At 66.8% G+C, this 16140-nt stretch overlaps 1 protein-coding gene across 1 annotated transcript; it reads right to left on the minus strand.

The window, feature by feature from the left end:
* Positions 1-1611: 1611 nt before the first annotated feature.
* LOC138844251 (circumsporozoite protein-like) lies at positions 1612-12719 on the minus strand. The gene is made up of 3 exons (XM_070051552.1): positions 12642-12719; positions 11184-12193; positions 1612-2994 (listed from the first exon to the last, which is right to left on the minus strand). Exons 1-2 carry the CDS (start codon positions 12717-12719, stop codon positions 11225-11227), a joined length of 1047 nt encoding a protein of 348 aa, XP_069907653.1. The 3' UTR covers positions 1612-2994; positions 11184-11224.
* Between the last annotated feature and the right edge of the window lie 3421 nt (positions 12720-16140).

Here is a 16140-nt window from a genome sequence, read left to right on the forward strand (position 1 = left end):
ACGGGTCGGGGAGGCTGGGTGCCTCCACGCTGGTGGCAGGAAACCTCGGTGCCCACAAGGGGGTGCTGGACTCCCACACGGATGAAAGCCGGCCAGGAGGGGCAGTCAGAACAGGTTCAGGGAGGGCCTTGCCGCTCTCACCGAGGGAGGACACATGGGACCCCCCCTCCCGGCCCGAGGGGTGAGCAGTCAGCGGAGTCTCGCAGCGAGGGTCGGCTTTGGCCTGGGGGCTGCGCCCCATCCCATATCGCAGGGCCTGGGTCCGATTCCTGGCTCTGGCTCCTGGTGCCAGCTTCCTGCTGCAGACCTGGGGGGCAGCCGGCGATGGCTCAGGTACTCGGGTCTGGGGGCCCTCTGCTGCGCCCCATCGCCGCTGCTGTGTGGGGTCAGGAGCAGGCCAGACTCGGGGTGAGGGGCCCTGTGTGGGTTCCTCCGTGGACCTCGCTCTGCCCTGGGCATTGGCCTCAGCATCACTTCGGGGTCCTGGGAGCCAGGGGACAGGCGGCTTAGGAAGAATGTCCCCTCCTCCTCCCACCCTCCAGGGAGGTGTCAGAGCCCAGCCTGTTGGGGCTCAGCCAGCTGACGCGCGTGTGTCCACACGTGTGCCTTGTATGTGAGCACATGTGTGCACAGGAGCTTGTGGGAGGAGGGATCAGCAAAAGCAGAACCAAGCCCAGGCACCGCCAGCAAGCACACCAGGGTCAGCCACTCCCAGGGCCCCTTGCTTTGGGCCAGCTGCTGTCCCGGACCCTGGCCGGGCCTGAGACCCTGGACCTCTCCTCCCTGGCCAGGCCCAGGCTGTGGGCAGGCCTCGCTCTTCTCTGTAGATGCAGCCCCTCCCGCCAGAAGCAGCCCGTCCCCCCTGGACACAGTCCCTCCTCCAAGTCCCTCCCCCAGGCACAGCTCCTCCCCCAGACACAGCCCCTCCCCCAGACACGGCTCCTCCTCCAAAGCAGCCCACTCTTCCCAGACGTGGCCCCGCCCCAGATGGGCGTGTCGAGGGCACCAGCCATGAGCTGGGACCCAAGGGGCAGCGGGTTCTTGGTGTCTCCTGAGCTCACCCCAACCCCAGCTTCCCGTCATGGGCACCCTGGGGGTGGCAGGTGATGGCTCCAGAGGCTGGGCCCGTGCCCCCACGTGGGACCCCTGGGCTGAGTTCCTGGCTCCCGGGCAGTCAGGGGTGGACTGGGGATGTCTGTCTGTCTGAAAGAAATATGAGAAACGAGATCAGGCCGTGTGGTTGCAACAGGGGTGACCACAGAGCCCCGACACGAGCTGCCCAAGCCCCCGGCGTCCAGACCCCTGGGGGTGAGCCAGGGCCGTGTGGTGCAGGATGAGGGTCTTCTGAGGGGCAGGGGGTGGGTGGGCTCAGGAGGACAGGCTGAGGTGGGGGGGGCAGGGACTCAGCAGAGGAGTGGGCGGCCCCTGCCTGCCCAGGGGTCTCCAGGCAGGGCCAGGTTTTACTTGGGTGAGGAACTGAGCGAGGTTGAGGGGCCGGGACCCCGAGGGCTCAGAGCACCAGGGCAGCCTTGCTCACGCCACCCTGGCCATCAGCCAGTGTCCTCCAGGGAGCGCCCAGCACCTCGCTGGCCACAGGAAGAGGTCGGCCCTGGTGGCAGTCTCAGGCACTGCTCAGGGCGGCATTACCGTGTCCCCCCTCCCGCCCAGGCCCCTGCACCCTCCAGCCTGGGACACCACGGGGCCCGCCGCCCGGTCCCTGCTCTGTGCCGGGTGAGTTGCCCACTCAGTGCTGCCGCAGGGCCCGGGCGGCCCCGTCACATGGAGGACACGGGAGCCCCAGGGCCGGGTGGTCCCCCACGTGGAGGACACAGGAGCCCCAGGGCCTGGGTGGCCCCCCACGTGGAGGACACGGGAGGACTGGTCATGAGATGACATTTTTTTTCTTAATTACTCCATTAATTAATACACAGATTCGCTGCATGCAATTAGCAAATTGATTCGCAGCAGTAACAGCCTCGGTGGGGGGTGGCTTTGCGGCCCCGCGCAGGCCCTGTGGTTCTAGGTCGCAGGTTTAAGGGGGAAGGCGGCCAGGCTGGGACACGGCAGGGCAAGGGGGACTGTGCAGTCTCTGCGGATGCCGACGACTCAGCTCAGCCCCGGGCCCGGGGGAGGGGTTTCCAGACGTCAGGGACTCTTTCCACCCCACAGCCAGGGGCTCGGGGCTCCACTCTCCGGAATTTGCCTCTGCAGCTCCTGGCGCTGGCCCCAGGGAGATCCCTCAGGACCCCAGCCGTGCGTCCAGGGCCAGCACCCAACACCCACAGCCGGAGAGAAGGCACCAGGGCTGGGGGATTCCGAGTGGCTCCGTGGGCTTCTGTGTGCCCGTTTGCCGTGTGTGTGTGTGTGTGTGTGTGCTGTGAAGACATGCCTGCATGTGTGTGCTACACCTGCCTGCACGTGTGGATCGTGTGGTGTGCGTCTGTGGACCGGGCAGACGCAGGGGGGCTCCTGTCCCCCCGGGAGGCTGTGCCCCAGGTGCAGCAGGGGAGGTGAGCACGGGGCAGGGAAGGGCCAGGCAGGTGCCCACGGGAGAGGCCGAGAGGGACCCTGAGCTCCTGTCCCCGGGGAGAACAGGCGGCAGACGGCCCTGCTCTGACTGGCGAGACCCCAGGGCTCTCGCTGTGCCGGGGGCGGTCACAGGGACTCTCCGGAAGACAGACCAATAAGGAAAACACTCAAGCAGGAGGCTGCCACGGTCCTGATGTCAAGCAGCACAAGGACCACAGAGCCCCAGAAACCGCAGCTCCTGGGGACCACAGTGCCCAGCAGCACGGGTGGCCCAGTCCCGAAGTCCTCGACGAAAACCAGGGGGGACAGGCAGGAGCTGGGGCCGGGCCCTGAGGTGGGCCAGCGCTTGCTGCCCTGCTGGCCTCTGAGACTCCCTGGGCGGGCCCAGGGCATGGAGGAAGGTCCCGAGGAGGAGTTCTGGGCAGTCCGGCCAACGGATTTGCAGCTGCTTCCTCCATGGTGCACCTGCAATTCAGCCAACCAATTGCTGTGAATGGCTGAAGACAACTTGGGCAAGAGAGGGCGCGCCAAGCGCCTGTGCCGGCAGCCTGCGGCGAAGCCCATCCCCGCACACGCTCACGTGACCCTTGCACACGTGTGCCCACATGCGTGTCACACCCTCACATGCACGCTCCTGCACTCACACACACCCACTGGTACGTGCGGTGCTGAGTCCGAGAGGAGAGAAAGGGGCCAGCGTCGTGGTACAGCCGATTAAGCCGCCACTTGTGACGCCAGCATCCCTTATGGGCACTGGGTCCAGTCCCGGCAGCTCCACTTCTGATCCAGCTCTCTGGCAGTGGAAGTGGAAGATGCCCTAGTCCTTGGGCCTCTGCACCCGTGTGGGAGACCCGGATGGAGCTCCTGGCTCCCGGCTTCAGGATGGCCCAGCTCTGACCGTCGCAGCCATCTGGGAAGTGAACCAGCACATGGGAGAGCTCTCTCTGTGTCTCTCCCTCTCCAACCCCGTAACTCTGACTTTCAAATAACTAAAATAAATATTTAAGAGAGAGAGAGAGAGACTTCTTGGTTGGGCCAATCTGGGGACCAAGGTGGGGAAGGCGAGTATCACTCCTGGCCTCCCCCACACACACCCCTGCTGATCTGGTCTCTGGTCCCCAGGACGGCTGAAGCTGCCCAACCCCCACCCACAGGCCTTGCCTTCTCCAGGTCTCCACCCTCTGCAGAGGATGCACAGGCCCCGCGTGGGAGCAGCGGCTGCACCCTCGGCCCCCAACCCCAGCGCTCACCCCCGAAGCTCCTGGCCTCTCTTGCACCTTGGCATCCACGCAGAGTGACCAGACTGTGTGGCTGCCCCGTGGGCGGCTGGCCCAGGGCCCAGCCCCGAGCTCCCTCCCGGCCTGTGTCTGGGCAGGGTCCCTCTGTCCCCCACACCCCCTAAGCCCGGGCCCTGCTTCTCCCACCATCTCCAAAACAGTCAATCAGTCCCAAAGGGGACCACAGACCCTGCCCGGGGCTCCACCCACTGCACAGTCCGTGCCCCATGGCAGCTGTATGCACTGGGCGGAGCAGTGGACGCTGGCCAGGTGGGAGGGCACCCGTCCCCCTCCCCCACCAGAAGCCCAGGGAGAAGGGCGGCCCCACGATCTGGAGCCCTGCTCGCCTGCCCAGTCCTGGACGACACCACGTTCAGGCCTCGTCTCTCCGCCCTGCCCTGCCCTGGCTGGCTGGTCCACCATGGGCACCTGGGCTGGGCTTTTGAGTGTTTGCCCTGGGGCCTGGGCCTGGCAGGACACCCCCAGGCGCCCTCGTCTCCTGGGTCCACCCTCCTGGCTCGCTCAGCTTGGAACAGACACCGTGATGTGGTGCAGCCAGCCCACCTGCTAATTCACCATTCATGCGCGCGCTGGGGGGGTATTCTGAGAACGCCTTCGGCATGTTAGTGTTCCAGAGACGGCCCCTTCCCCGGGCGCAGCCAGTCCGCTCGGCCAGGGAGGGGGCGCCTGCCGCTCCTGAGTGGCTCGGGGCCGCGGGGCCTGGGTGTCATCGGGCGCCACTCTGGTCCCTCAGGCTGACTTCACAATTCTGGGGCCCCCTCAGCCTGGCTCGTCAGGTGTGAGATCAGCAGCCCCGGCCTTCCAGGGTCCCGAGCACCCGGGCACCTGCCCCCGATGGGACACGCAGCGGGCGCAGGGTGGGTGGACTGGGGGTCCCCCAGAGCCCCGGCTGCTCCCGCCAGGACCTCGGACTGCATCTGTGGGCAGTGCAGTGACGGCCCCACCCCACCCCCGCCCGCAGAACCCACGGGCCCTGGTTTGCTGCTGATGCGCCCAGCCTGTGGGAGGTGGTGTAGAGACCCCGGGGCCGCCCTCCGCTCGCGGCATCTGCCAGGGCCCCTCCCACCCCACTGGCTCGTCCACGAGAGCCCACACCCCGTCCCCACACCGGTGGGAGCCACCCAGTCCCAACTGTGCTCCCCGCGCTGGAGTCAGTGAGAAACTGCCAATTCCTTTCTCAGTGAAGAGCTATCTTGATTAAATTAAATGTCGGCTCATCCGCAGCGCCTGCCCCGTCCACCCGGGCTCCGCTTCTGTGTCCGTCCCACGCACCCCGGCCAGCTGTCAGGGCAGTGGGCTGGTGGGAGTCTGTCCACACTGATTGCTGACCCCGCCGGCCTCTCCCCATGCCAGCTGCCCGCTCCGCCTGCCCGCTGACCACACGCTGACCCCTGCACCCCAGCCCCTGCTCCCCTGGGTTCTCTGCCCACACCCACACCTCCCTGCCTGTGGCTCCAAAATGCAGCAGCCGAGAGCCAGCGCGGTCAGCACTGGGCAGCGGTGCCCTTGGGAGTGGGCGGCCGGCCGGCCCAGCCTCACGGGGTCCAGAAGCCCCCTCCCCAGCTCCGAGCTCCCCAGCCACGCGTGGGTGGGTGGGCTTAACCTTGGTCACAGCTGGGGAAGGGTGGGGGGTGCACAGCCTCTGCTGGCCAGCCCCTCCTCCGCCCGGCTCTGCGGCTCCCAGCGGCTCCCCTTGGCTGCCCCCACCCGTGTCAGCAGGATGAGGACCCCCACCCTGCTCGCGGCTCTGCTTTCCTTACATTGAACGCACCTGGTGTGGGGACACCAAGGCCCTGGGGGACATGCGCTGACCCGGCTCCCCTGTCAGCAGGTCCCAGGCAGGCGGGGTGGGCCAGGCCCGGAGCAGGGGCTGCAGGTGCCTGGTGCTTGAGCTGAGAATGTCTGGAGGGGAGCAGGCCGGACGCGCGACGCCGGGAAGGACTCCTGAGGGCTGTGGGAGATCACAAGATGGCACCCGAGGGGCAGCGCTGTGGCTCAGCGGGTTAATGCCCTGGCCTGAAGCGCCAGCATCCCATATGGGCGCCAGTTCGAGACCCGGCTACTCCACTTCCCATCCAGCTCTCTGCTGTGGCCTGGGAGAGCAGTGGAGGATGGCCCACGTCCTGGGGCCCTGCACCCACGTGGGAGACCCAGAGAAAGCTCCTGGCTCCTGGCTTCAGATCAGCACAGCTCCAGCCATTGTGGCCAATTGGGGAGTGAACCAGCGGATGGAGACCTCTCTCTCTCTCTCTCTCTGTGTAACTCTGACTTTCAAATAAATAAACAAATCATTAAAAAAAAGATGGCACCTGAGCCCTGGGCGCAGAGGGCCTGGGGGTGAGAGGCCAGGCCCAGGGGGCAGGGATGGACAGGAGGGCCAGCCCCCCAGCACGTGGAGACGAGAGGCGGACGGGAGCTGGACATCTGAGCCTGGGTCTGAGAAACACGCTCAGCTGATGTGGGGTTGGCCATGAGCACCTACTGTATACGTGAGTGCCTACTGTGTGGGGGCCATCACAGCACCTGCTGTGCGCTCCAGCCTGGAGAACTGGGCCCCCACCCCATCAGAACCAGCCACTCGGGGCTCCCGGGCGTGGCCCCTGCACCAGGCAGCCCTGAGCAGCCCCGCTCCTGGCGTCTGGTGCTCAGGAATTGTGGCTCCACGGAGCCGTGGCGCACTGGCTCTGCACCCTGAGCCCTGCGGCCACCCGCCGTCTGCGTTCCTGAGACCAGTGTCTCTGGCTGTGGGTGGGGCATCCTGGAAGGTGCTGGGCTGTGGACGACCAGGAGCGGCCCCAGCGCAAGAGGAAGCCCCCCTCCTGGACAGAAGGAGCCCTGGCGCTCCAGGGCCGAGCGGACGCCGAGCACAGAGAGCAGTGGTGCCCACCGGAGACGGGAAGGAAGCGTCCACGAAGACACGCCTGGCGCCAGCACAGCCCTGGCCACACTGCGGCCAGAGCCCCTCCTCCTGCTTTCTGAAAAAGAGTCCTCCCTCCCTCCCTCTCCCCCCTCCCTCTCCCCCCTCTCTCCCTCTCCCCCTCTCTCTCCCTCTCCCTCCCTCCCTTTCTCTCTCTCTCTCCCTCTCCCTCCCTTTCTCTCTCTCCCCTTCCCTCTCCCCTCCCTCTCCCCCTCCCTCTCTCTCTCTCCCTCCCCCCCTCCCTCTCTCTCTCTCCCTCCCTCCCTCTCCCCCTGTCCCCCTCTCTCTCCCCCTCCCCCTCCCTCTCCCTCCCTCCCTTTCTCTCTCTCCCTACCTCCCTCTCCCTCTCCCCCTCCCTCTCCCTCTCTTCCTCTCCCTCCCTCCCTTTCTCTCTCTCCCTCTCCCCCTCTCCCTCTTCCCCTCCCTCTCCCTCTCTCCCCCTCCCTCTCCCTCTCTCCCTCTCCCTCCCTCCCTTTCTCTCTCTCCCCCCTCCCTCTCCCCCTCCCTCTCCCTCACAGTTTACACACTGAGGACATTTGCCTGGGACGCTGCACGGGGCATCCCTCTGCCCGCCCCCGGGTGGCCCTGGGTGCCGGGAGGGGACTTCCCTCAGCAGCCGTGCAATCAGCGCTGGGCTTCCTCCCCCTGATCTTGTCCACCCCCGAGAAGAAGCCAGGGAAAGAAGATGGCCCCCAGGAGTCAGCGCCATCACGGGACGTGGTGCACGGAGTGCAGACATCGGGTCTGGGCTGCAGCAGACCGTGGGGTGCGGAAAGCCCGGGGCCCCCCTTTCCTCTCTGGCCTGAAGCGTTGTCCCTGGGGGATGTTGTTCGGCTCGGGTTCTGGCCAGCAGCGCTGCTTGGGCCTCTGTGATGGGCACCGTGTGGCCGGGCTCATGCTGGGAGCAGAGGGCGGCTCAGCACCAGGCTTCCCCCTCGCCCTGCTTCTGCCGCCCCCGTCGTGGGCCAGGAGCCCAGCGCCCAAGCCCCGCTCCCCAGGGACCAGACGTTCTGCAACCATCAACAGCCTGGATCATGGCAAGTCACCGAGCTGGGAGAGCTCGGCACTGGTCCTGGAGCAGAGTCGGTCAAGAGAGGTGGGCGGGGGGAGCGAGGCACCTCCCACCTGCTGGGGCACTCCCAGATGCTCCCAGTGAGCTGGGGCTGAAGCCAGGAGCTGGGACTTGGTCCAGGCCGCCCTGCAGGAACCCAGAGACTCCCAGGATCCTCAGGAAGCTGAAGTAGGAGCCGGTGCCGGGAGTCAAACCCGGGCTCCCCCACGGCGCTGTCCCTCATGGCTTTCCCACTCCAAGGGGCTCTGAGGCCGCACATGTGGGCCCCGGGAGGGAAGCTCAGGACCCCCGACTCCCAGGGCGCCGGAGCACGGTGTGCTGCACAGGTCCGAAGGACTCCAGTGTCTCACTCTGGACCAACACGCGTGTGCGACATTCCTCCAGCCTGGACCAACACGCGTGTGCTACATTCCTCCAGCCTGGACCAACACGCGTGTGCTTTCTCCCACTTTTGAGTTCTCTGCCTAACACGTGTGTAACACGGTCCTTTGAGCTGGGCGGAGGCAAACACAAATTTAAACAATGGGTTCTGTCCTCTTGGGAGAGTTATAGGGTCCTCTACGTTCTGAATACAGTCACAGACCCAGCACACGCACCCTGGCACAACACACACACACACAGCACACACACGCAGCACACACACACACGGCACACACATCCCAGCACAACACACACACACAGCACACACATCCCAGCACACACACACACACATGGCACACACATCCCAGCATACATGCAGCACACACACGGCACACACATCCCAGCACACACACACATCCCAGCACAACACACACACGGCACACACATCCCAGCACACACGCAGCACACACACCCCAGAACAACACCCACATGCACAGCACACGCGTCCCAGCCCAACACACACCCCTGGGCACAGAGGCGACCCCCACAGAGCCCCCGCCCCTGCCAGCTCTGGAGGCCACGCATGCCTGTGTCCGAGGTGGTCCTGGGCGCACTCAGCGCTGTGGGCCACCCTCCTCCCGGGGACTAACAGGCCATGTGTCACTTGGTGACGCCTCTCAGGGCCCGATGGCTGCCACTGCATCCCCACCCCCGAGGGGCTTCCCGGGGCACTGCCCAGACCTTGGCCCCACGGCCTGCTTTGCCAGACACAGATGAGACCCCCAGCCGGGCAGGGGCAGAGCCCCCTTCCCCAGTCCACTGGGCCCCGGGATCCTCTGACCTCCGGGGGGACTGCATGGGGTCCCTGTGTGACCACCCAGAGCACAGGAATCGGAAGCAGGAGGGTGGTGGGGTGGGGGGTGAAGCCAGGGAGGGGGAGGGGCAGTGGGGAAGCAGCACTGCCTGCTCTGCCAGGACCGCCCAGCCCTCCAGGAAGTGCAAACCACCAAGCCACACGTGTCCCCACCCACGTCTCCACACGCGTGTCTCCACGCCTCCCTCCTCTGCGGGCCCTCACTCCCAGGGCTAGCTGAAGTTGCTCCAAGCACCATGCCGCCCACCCACTCCACCTGTGCCCCTCCCCCACTCTGTGGATGGTGCACAGGCCCCGCCTTCTTTGGGACATGTGAGTTACAACCTGTGGGGAGCAACTCGGACTATACTGTTACTGGAATTAGGACTTATTCTGTGCATCTGCTCTCCCACAATATGGCGCTGGGAGAGGAGAAAACAGCTTCTACACAGCTGCCTCCAGTTCAGCCAATAAACTGTAGGACTTGCTCCTGATTGGAGAGCAGCGTGCTCGGCGTGTGGGCAGCCGAGTTGGGATTGGCAGAGGAGGACTATAAAGGAGGAGAGAGACAGCATGCACCAGGAACATCTAAGAGGAACATCTAAGGGGAACACCTGTGCAGCCCCCGAGAGAGCCGGCCGGCGGTGTGCCGCTCCCCTGCGGAAGTGGGGAATGTGGCAGGGGGAACCGCCCTTCCACGGAGGTGGAAGGGATGGTAGCCAACCCGGGAAGGACCAGCAGCCAACCCGGGAAGGACCAGCAGCCAACCCGGGAAGAACCAGCAGCAAACCCGGGGAGGGCCGAGCAGACGAAAGAACAGCGCAGGGTCCTGTGTCGTTCCTCCATGAAGAGGGGGAGCGACACAACCTTACAGAGACGCAGAGGCAGAGAGAGAGGGAGGGGGTCTGGGGGTCTTCTATCCGCTGGTTCACTCCCCAAATGGCTGCAACAGCCAGAGCTGTGCCGATCCGAAGCCGGGAGCCAGGAGCCTCCTCTGGGTCTCCCATGGGGTGCAGGCCCAAGCACCTGGGCCGTCCCCCACTGCCTCCCGGGCCACAGCAGGGAGCTGGAGCTGAAGTGGAGCAGCTGGGACTGGAACCAGTGCTGCAGGCGGAGGCTTGGCTCAGGCCTCTGGTGGCTCGGACCTCTGCCCAGGACGCCTCACCCTTGTCCGGTGGACTTGATCTGGGACCAAGACGTCCCACTGAGCAGCTCTTCTTGGACGATGCAATCAGCCAAGATTGCAAAGCCAGCAGCCCACAGCGTGGGCCCGGGAGGGAAGGGGCTCGCGGCCCACAGAGCCCCTCCGAGCAGGGCCCCGGCCCAGGGCGCCCACAGCACGGAGACGGAGAAGGCGACGTTGGTTTCTGGAGAACCGTGGGGCGGCCTGGGCAGGCGGCAGGAGACCCTGCCCTCCGTCACCTCCCCCAGCAGGCACAGGCCGACCCCTGGGGCTGGACCAGCCCCCGCCCAGGAAGTGTCCTGTGTGTCCATCCCCTGCGCTTCGAGGCCCGCACCTGCCCACTGGAGACAGACTGGGGCCCAGGCGTGCGCCCTGCCGACCTGTTCTGTGAGGCCCTGGTGACCTGGGCCCCAGCCCCCACCTCACTGGACCCGACCCCAGCCCTCCGTTCAGGTGGGGGCTGCACACCACCCACCAGTCCCACACAGAGCTGGGCCTGGAGCCCCTACACGGGGGACCCGGGGCTGGCTCCCCATCCCCGTCCTGGGCCCCCACCTCTCCTGGGACCCTTTCTGCCCCCTCCCACATCCCTACACCTCCTGCTGGGTGGAGACCTCAGGACCCAGAGGAACCCCCTGTGCACCCCAAGGACACAGGCCCAGCCCCTCACACACACACACACACACACACACGCATACACACACAGGCCAGCCCCTCCCCCAACAGGCCTGCCCCTCACACACACACATGCACAGGCCTAGTCCCTCATGCACACACACATGCGCACAAATGCACACACACAGGCCAGCCCTCTCACACACATGTACACACACACACACGCACACGTGCACACACACACGCGCGCAGGCTGCCCCGGGAGGGCCTGCCCAGCGGCTCTTGCTAACGGAAGGGAGCCCCGGCCTGGCCGAGAGCTGCACGTGGTCGCGCTGCGAATCCCGGCTCACCCTGACCTGGCTGAAGCCGTCCCCACGCTGACGCGCCTTCTGCTGCTTCAGCGACAGAGGGAAGGCCCGGCATTCACATGTCCGAAAACTGGCGTCCGAGTCACGGCCTCTCGGCTCCTGGGTGGTGACGGGGAGCGTGGGCCAGCAGCTCCCCCAGGCAGGTCCTCTGGGAGCAGAACAGGACCGGCTGCGGCCCCGCCCCTCCTGACGAGCAGCTGGGGTTTCGGGGTCCCCAGCACCAGCACTGAGGCAGCGGAGTCCTTCCCTCCCCACCCTTGCCCTGGGGCAGGCCTCGCCCCGGCCCCCTCCCCACTTGTGCCAGCCCATGGTGACACTGCCTCCCGCCTGGCTCCACAGGCCCCTCCCCCAGGCACCCATCCTGCGGGACCCTGGCTGTCAGTGTGCTGGGAGGACCTTGCAGCCGGACACCACGGAGAGAGGCTGACGGCCGAGTCTCGCCGTGACCCTCCCTCTGCCTGCCTGGCAGGACCTGCCCTGGCTCCGTGTGCGGGGTCCTCTGGCCCAGGCTCCGTGTGCAGGGTCCTCTCCCTGGCCCCATGTGCGGGGTCCTCTCCCAGGCTCCGTGTGCGGGGTCCTCTCCCTGGCTCCGTGTGCGGGGTTCTCTCCCTGGCTCCGTGTGCGGGGTCCTCTCCCTGGCTCCGTGTGCGGGGTCCTCTGGCCCAGGCTCCGTGTGCGGGGTCCTCTCCCTGGCTCCGTGTGCGGGGTCCTCTCCCTGGCTCCGTGTGCGGGGTCCTCTGGCCCAGGCTCCGTGTGCAGGGTCCTCTCCCTGGCCCCGTGTGCGGGGTCCTCTCCCTGGCCCCGTGTGCGGGGTCCTCTCCCTGGCTCCGTGTGCGGGGTCCTCTCCCTGGCTCCGTGTGCGGGGTCCTCTGGCCCAGGCTCCGTGTGCAGGGTCCTCTCCCTGGCCCCGTGTGCGGGGTCCTCTCCCTGGCTCCGTGTGCGGGGTCCTCTCCCTGGCTCCGTGTGCGGTGTCCTCTGGCCCCCCTAGGCGGCTGCTTCTACCTGGCAGCTTCGCTCTGCAGCTGAGCCCCACCCACGATCGCCCATGGGTGCCCCCCGAGCTCCCCCCGGAGTCCCCTACCCACTGAGCCTCCCTGAGCCCCCCAGGCCTCTCCTCTGGGCAGTGAGGGCCTGGGAAAGGCACATCAGCTCCCCTTGCCCCTGTGTGCAGAGCTGTCTATTCCCAGCTGCTGTGGACGGCGTCCAGTCCAGGGTGCTGTGCCCAGGGCGAGGGTGCTGATGGCCGGCTCACTGCATGTGGTGGCCTTGGTCTCCTGCCTGCAGAAGGTCAGCTGAGCCTAACCTCATGGGGGAAATACTTGAGAGCTGGCCACAGGCCCACAAAGGGCAGGGAGTGGACCCCTGGCTTGGAGCACCCAGGGCCAAGGGGGCTGCGAGGGGCAAGTCCTGCAGGGGTCATGGACGGGAGTGGGTGTGGGCACTCACAGCCGGGGCATGGGGTGGGGGTGGGGAGGAGCTCTGCAGCTCACAAGGAGACCTGGCCAGGGAGGGCAGGAAATGCATCGAACCCCTGGGCTGGGCTGGACAGAGCCAAGGGAGGGAAACTACAGAGGAGCCCAGGAGGGGTAGGGCCAGGAGTGGCAGAGTCCCAAGCAGGGGGCTAGGATGAAAGGGGGGGCCCAGGGGGAGGAGGGCCCAGGTAGGGGAGGGGCCAAGAGGAGGAGACCCAGGGGGAGGAGGGGCCACATCCCAGGCTGACACCTGCTCCAAACCCATCGGGAGCCTGGGCTCTGTGTACCTCCTAAGTGCTCCGTCACCTCCACCCCAGCCACCCTCCCGCCCTGGCCACCCACTCGCCACACCCATCCCATGTCCATCCCTCTGCAAGACAAAGACCGGGGAACACATGGACAGCACAGGCGATGTCCGGGGCATTGCCAGGTCATTACCCGAGAGCCCCCTCCAACTGTTCCTGCAGGGCTGCTGTGGGTGGGGAGGGGCGAGGAGGACTGGATCAGGAAGCCTCAAGGTCTGATGACGGTGATAAAAAAGCCTGGCTCGGGCAGGTTAAAGCCGCCCTGGCTGAACCGGGGAATCTGGATCACAGCTCAGTCAGCACCTTGGACAGAGCCCCAGGCACACTGCAGCTCTGGGCCGGCTCCCAGCACCGTGGACAGCAGTCCAGGCCAGGGCACTGGCAGGGAAGGGAGGCCGGAGGGCTGAGGTCCACTCTGCCAACAGCCCCGCCAGGACGCGCCTGCCCTTGTGCGTCCTGCGCTCCGGCCGCCTCCACAGGGCTGTCAGCTCGCATCTCAGGCATGATGCCACACGGCCCCAGGGGCTGCAGGGTCTTCTTGGGGCAGGTGTCCTAACTGGCCCCTAAGGGGCTCATGAAGGGAGCAGCCCAGCTGCTCTGCAAAGCTGGGTGTGGGTGCACTCAGGGGAGACTCCTGTGTTCCCCGGAGCTGCCCCCTCTACTGGGTGGAGGGAGCCTCCCCGCCCCCCACCATGGCAGCCTCCACGAGGGGTGCAGATGGGAGACAGGACAGTCTCTTCTGTGTTCTGCAGTGCATCAAGTAGGAAGCTCGGGGCCCCTACCTGCACGGCCCACGCGTCCCGGCAGGTGCACCCGGATGCGGCTTGGCTGCAGGCTCACGGCTCCTGCGCCGGCTTCCTGGCAGGGCCTCTCCCCCCCACCTTGAGAATGCACTGCCTCCCTCGTCAGGGCCCCACAAGCACGAATCCCTGACTGCCATCCCTGACGAATCCCTGACTGCCCAGAGCCGGCCACAGAAGCAAGCCTGGAGCATGAGCACAGGGCGGAACCTCCCGGGACTCGGCCCAGCCCCCGGCCATGCTCCTCCAGCCTCCGCCACCGCTGCCACTTTAGTGTCCTGTGCACCGCGGAGCACTCTCCGAGCCGGCCTGCGGCCTCTGAAGCATCTTGGCTCCGGCGGTCAGAGGAGCAAAGCCCTGGCTCTCGCGATGAAAGATTCTCCAGGCCAACACCCCCCGCCGACGTCCTGGCTCAGACGGGAGGCTGAGGCCAGGCGCTGTGCCAGGGTGAGCAGACAGCGGCCAGGCGCCCAGTGTGACCCCCGCAGCCCCTGATGCCCCGAGCTGGTCCCCGCCACGGCCCTCTTGCGCTTCACGTCCAGCGGAGCTGCTTAGGCCCTGGCCTCAGCCTCGGAAGCTGCCCCTGCGGCCCCCCCCCCCGCCCCGCACCTGCCTGGGGCTCACCAGGAAGTGCCGGCGAAAAGCCGGGATCCGCTTCCCAAACCCGAATCCCCTCCAGACCCATCGCCACCATGCTGGAGGCAGAAAGCACACGGGAGGCGGGCACGGACGAGGTGGGGACCAGCCTGCGGGGCACAGCGTGCGGGGCCTGCTAGGGGTGCGGGGAAGCCCCGCACGCGCCTGCCCAGCTGCATACCTGGTGCTGGCAAGAGGAAGAGGCCTGCCAGGGAGCGCCCAAGGTCAGTTCCGAGCTTCCAGAAGGCCCTGGCCTGGGCCTCACCGCGCCGGCCTCGCCTTCTGCGCCCTCTCCTCTGGGGTGCGCCCCTACCCTGGCCCGGATTCCCCCGGCTCTGGGGGCCGTGCGGACGTGGGGGATGGGCTTCCACGCAGCTTGGCCTGGTGTCTGGGGTCTGCCCCTGAGGGAGCCTGGCTGTGGGCTGCGGGGTGGGGGTACAGCCCCGCCCAGGACCCCCTGGAGAGCAGAGCCAGAGCCCGCCCCCGCCCCGCCCCCTGCCCCTGCGGAAGCCTGGAGAGGGGATGTGTCCTGATCTCCCCGGTGGACCCCAAAGGCAACGGCAGGGAAAGAAAAATAGGAAATGGGGTTCAGGAAGTGCAGGAGTGTGGTGCGTCCTAGAGCGAGAGAGGCCGCCCACGCGGGAAAGGACTTTCAAGCTTTGTTTACACCGAATCCAAACACAGAGCGAAGCTGGGCAACAGGCCCCACTCAACGGCGGGCAGGGCGCGTGGGCCAAGCCGGCGCCTGCGTCAGTGCCCAGCCCGGTCCTGGCCGCTCTGCTTCCCGCCCAGCTCCCCGCTAACGGCCCGGGAGAGCGGCGGGATTGCCCGGGTGCTGCACCCCGCACCCACGTGGGAGACCGGAGGAGCTCCTGGCTCCTGGCTTCGACCTGGACCCCAGCTCTGGCTGTTAGAGTCATTTGAGGAGTGAACCAGAAGATGGAAGACCTCTCTCTCTCTCTCCCTCTCCCTCCCTCCCTCTCTCTCTCCCTCTCCCTCCCTCTCTCTCCCTCCCTCCCTCTCTCTCTGACTCTGCCTTTCAGATAAATAATCTAAGGGGGCGGCACAGGCAGCAGCACTCAGGGCTGGGGCCTGCAGACAGGGCTGTGTCCAGGACACAGAAGGCAGTAGCCTTGTCAGCCCAGGTGCCCAGGTCCTGCCCCAGGCTCTGCCCCAGGGAACCGGACCCAAGACACGGCACCCACTCTGGGCCTCCTCCCCATGGCTTACTCTGTTCCGGCTGCACGGGACAGATCCAGGGAGCAGGGGCGGGGGCAGGGCCCCTGTGGCCTGGACACGAGCGGCCTCTGCAGAGTGCCCGGGGGCGGCGAGGCTGGCCACGGTTGCCTCCGCTGGTGCCTCCGGAGTGGGTGGAAATCCCCCTGGGCGGCTCGGCACCTGCTGTTCTTATTTCCCGGCGCTCAGGGACGTGCGAGTCTCCTCACTGCCGGGGCTCCCAGCCTCCACGGCCTCCCTGCCCCCCTTGCTTTCCGAGCCTCCTGGCGGCACTGCCCAGGCCGACGCTGGCGCAGACCTTGTGTTTTTCAGAAGCCAGAGCTCAGCTCCGGGAAGGGTGCCTGTACACCAGGCAGCAACGGAGCAGACCCAGGTCCCCCGGCGAGGGGCCTGTGGGGCGCCCGGCCCCGCCTCCTGGAACACAGCTCCCTACCCCGTGCCAGCAGCCCCAGGTTCACCCCCACCCCGGCCCACATGGGCGTCACAGGCTCCCTGC

Source organism: Oryctolagus cuniculus, chromosome 11, assembly GCF_964237555.1.
Source record: "Oryctolagus cuniculus chromosome 11, mOryCun1.1, whole genome shotgun sequence".
Taxonomy (NCBI): domain Eukaryota; kingdom Metazoa; phylum Chordata; class Mammalia; order Lagomorpha; family Leporidae; genus Oryctolagus; species Oryctolagus cuniculus.

What these genes read in the sequence shown, in the direction of transcription:
- LOC138844251 (XM_070051552.1), bottom strand. Translation starts at nt 12,719, where the DNA reads ATGCATTTCCTGCCCTCCCTGGCCAGGTCTCCTTGTGAGCTGCAGAGC. An exon ending in CCCCACCCCATGCCCCGGCT is followed by an intron (nt 12,194 to 12,641) that starts GTGAGTGCCCAC and finishes GCTGCCAGGTAG; the next exon opens with AAGCAGCCGCCTAGGGGGGC.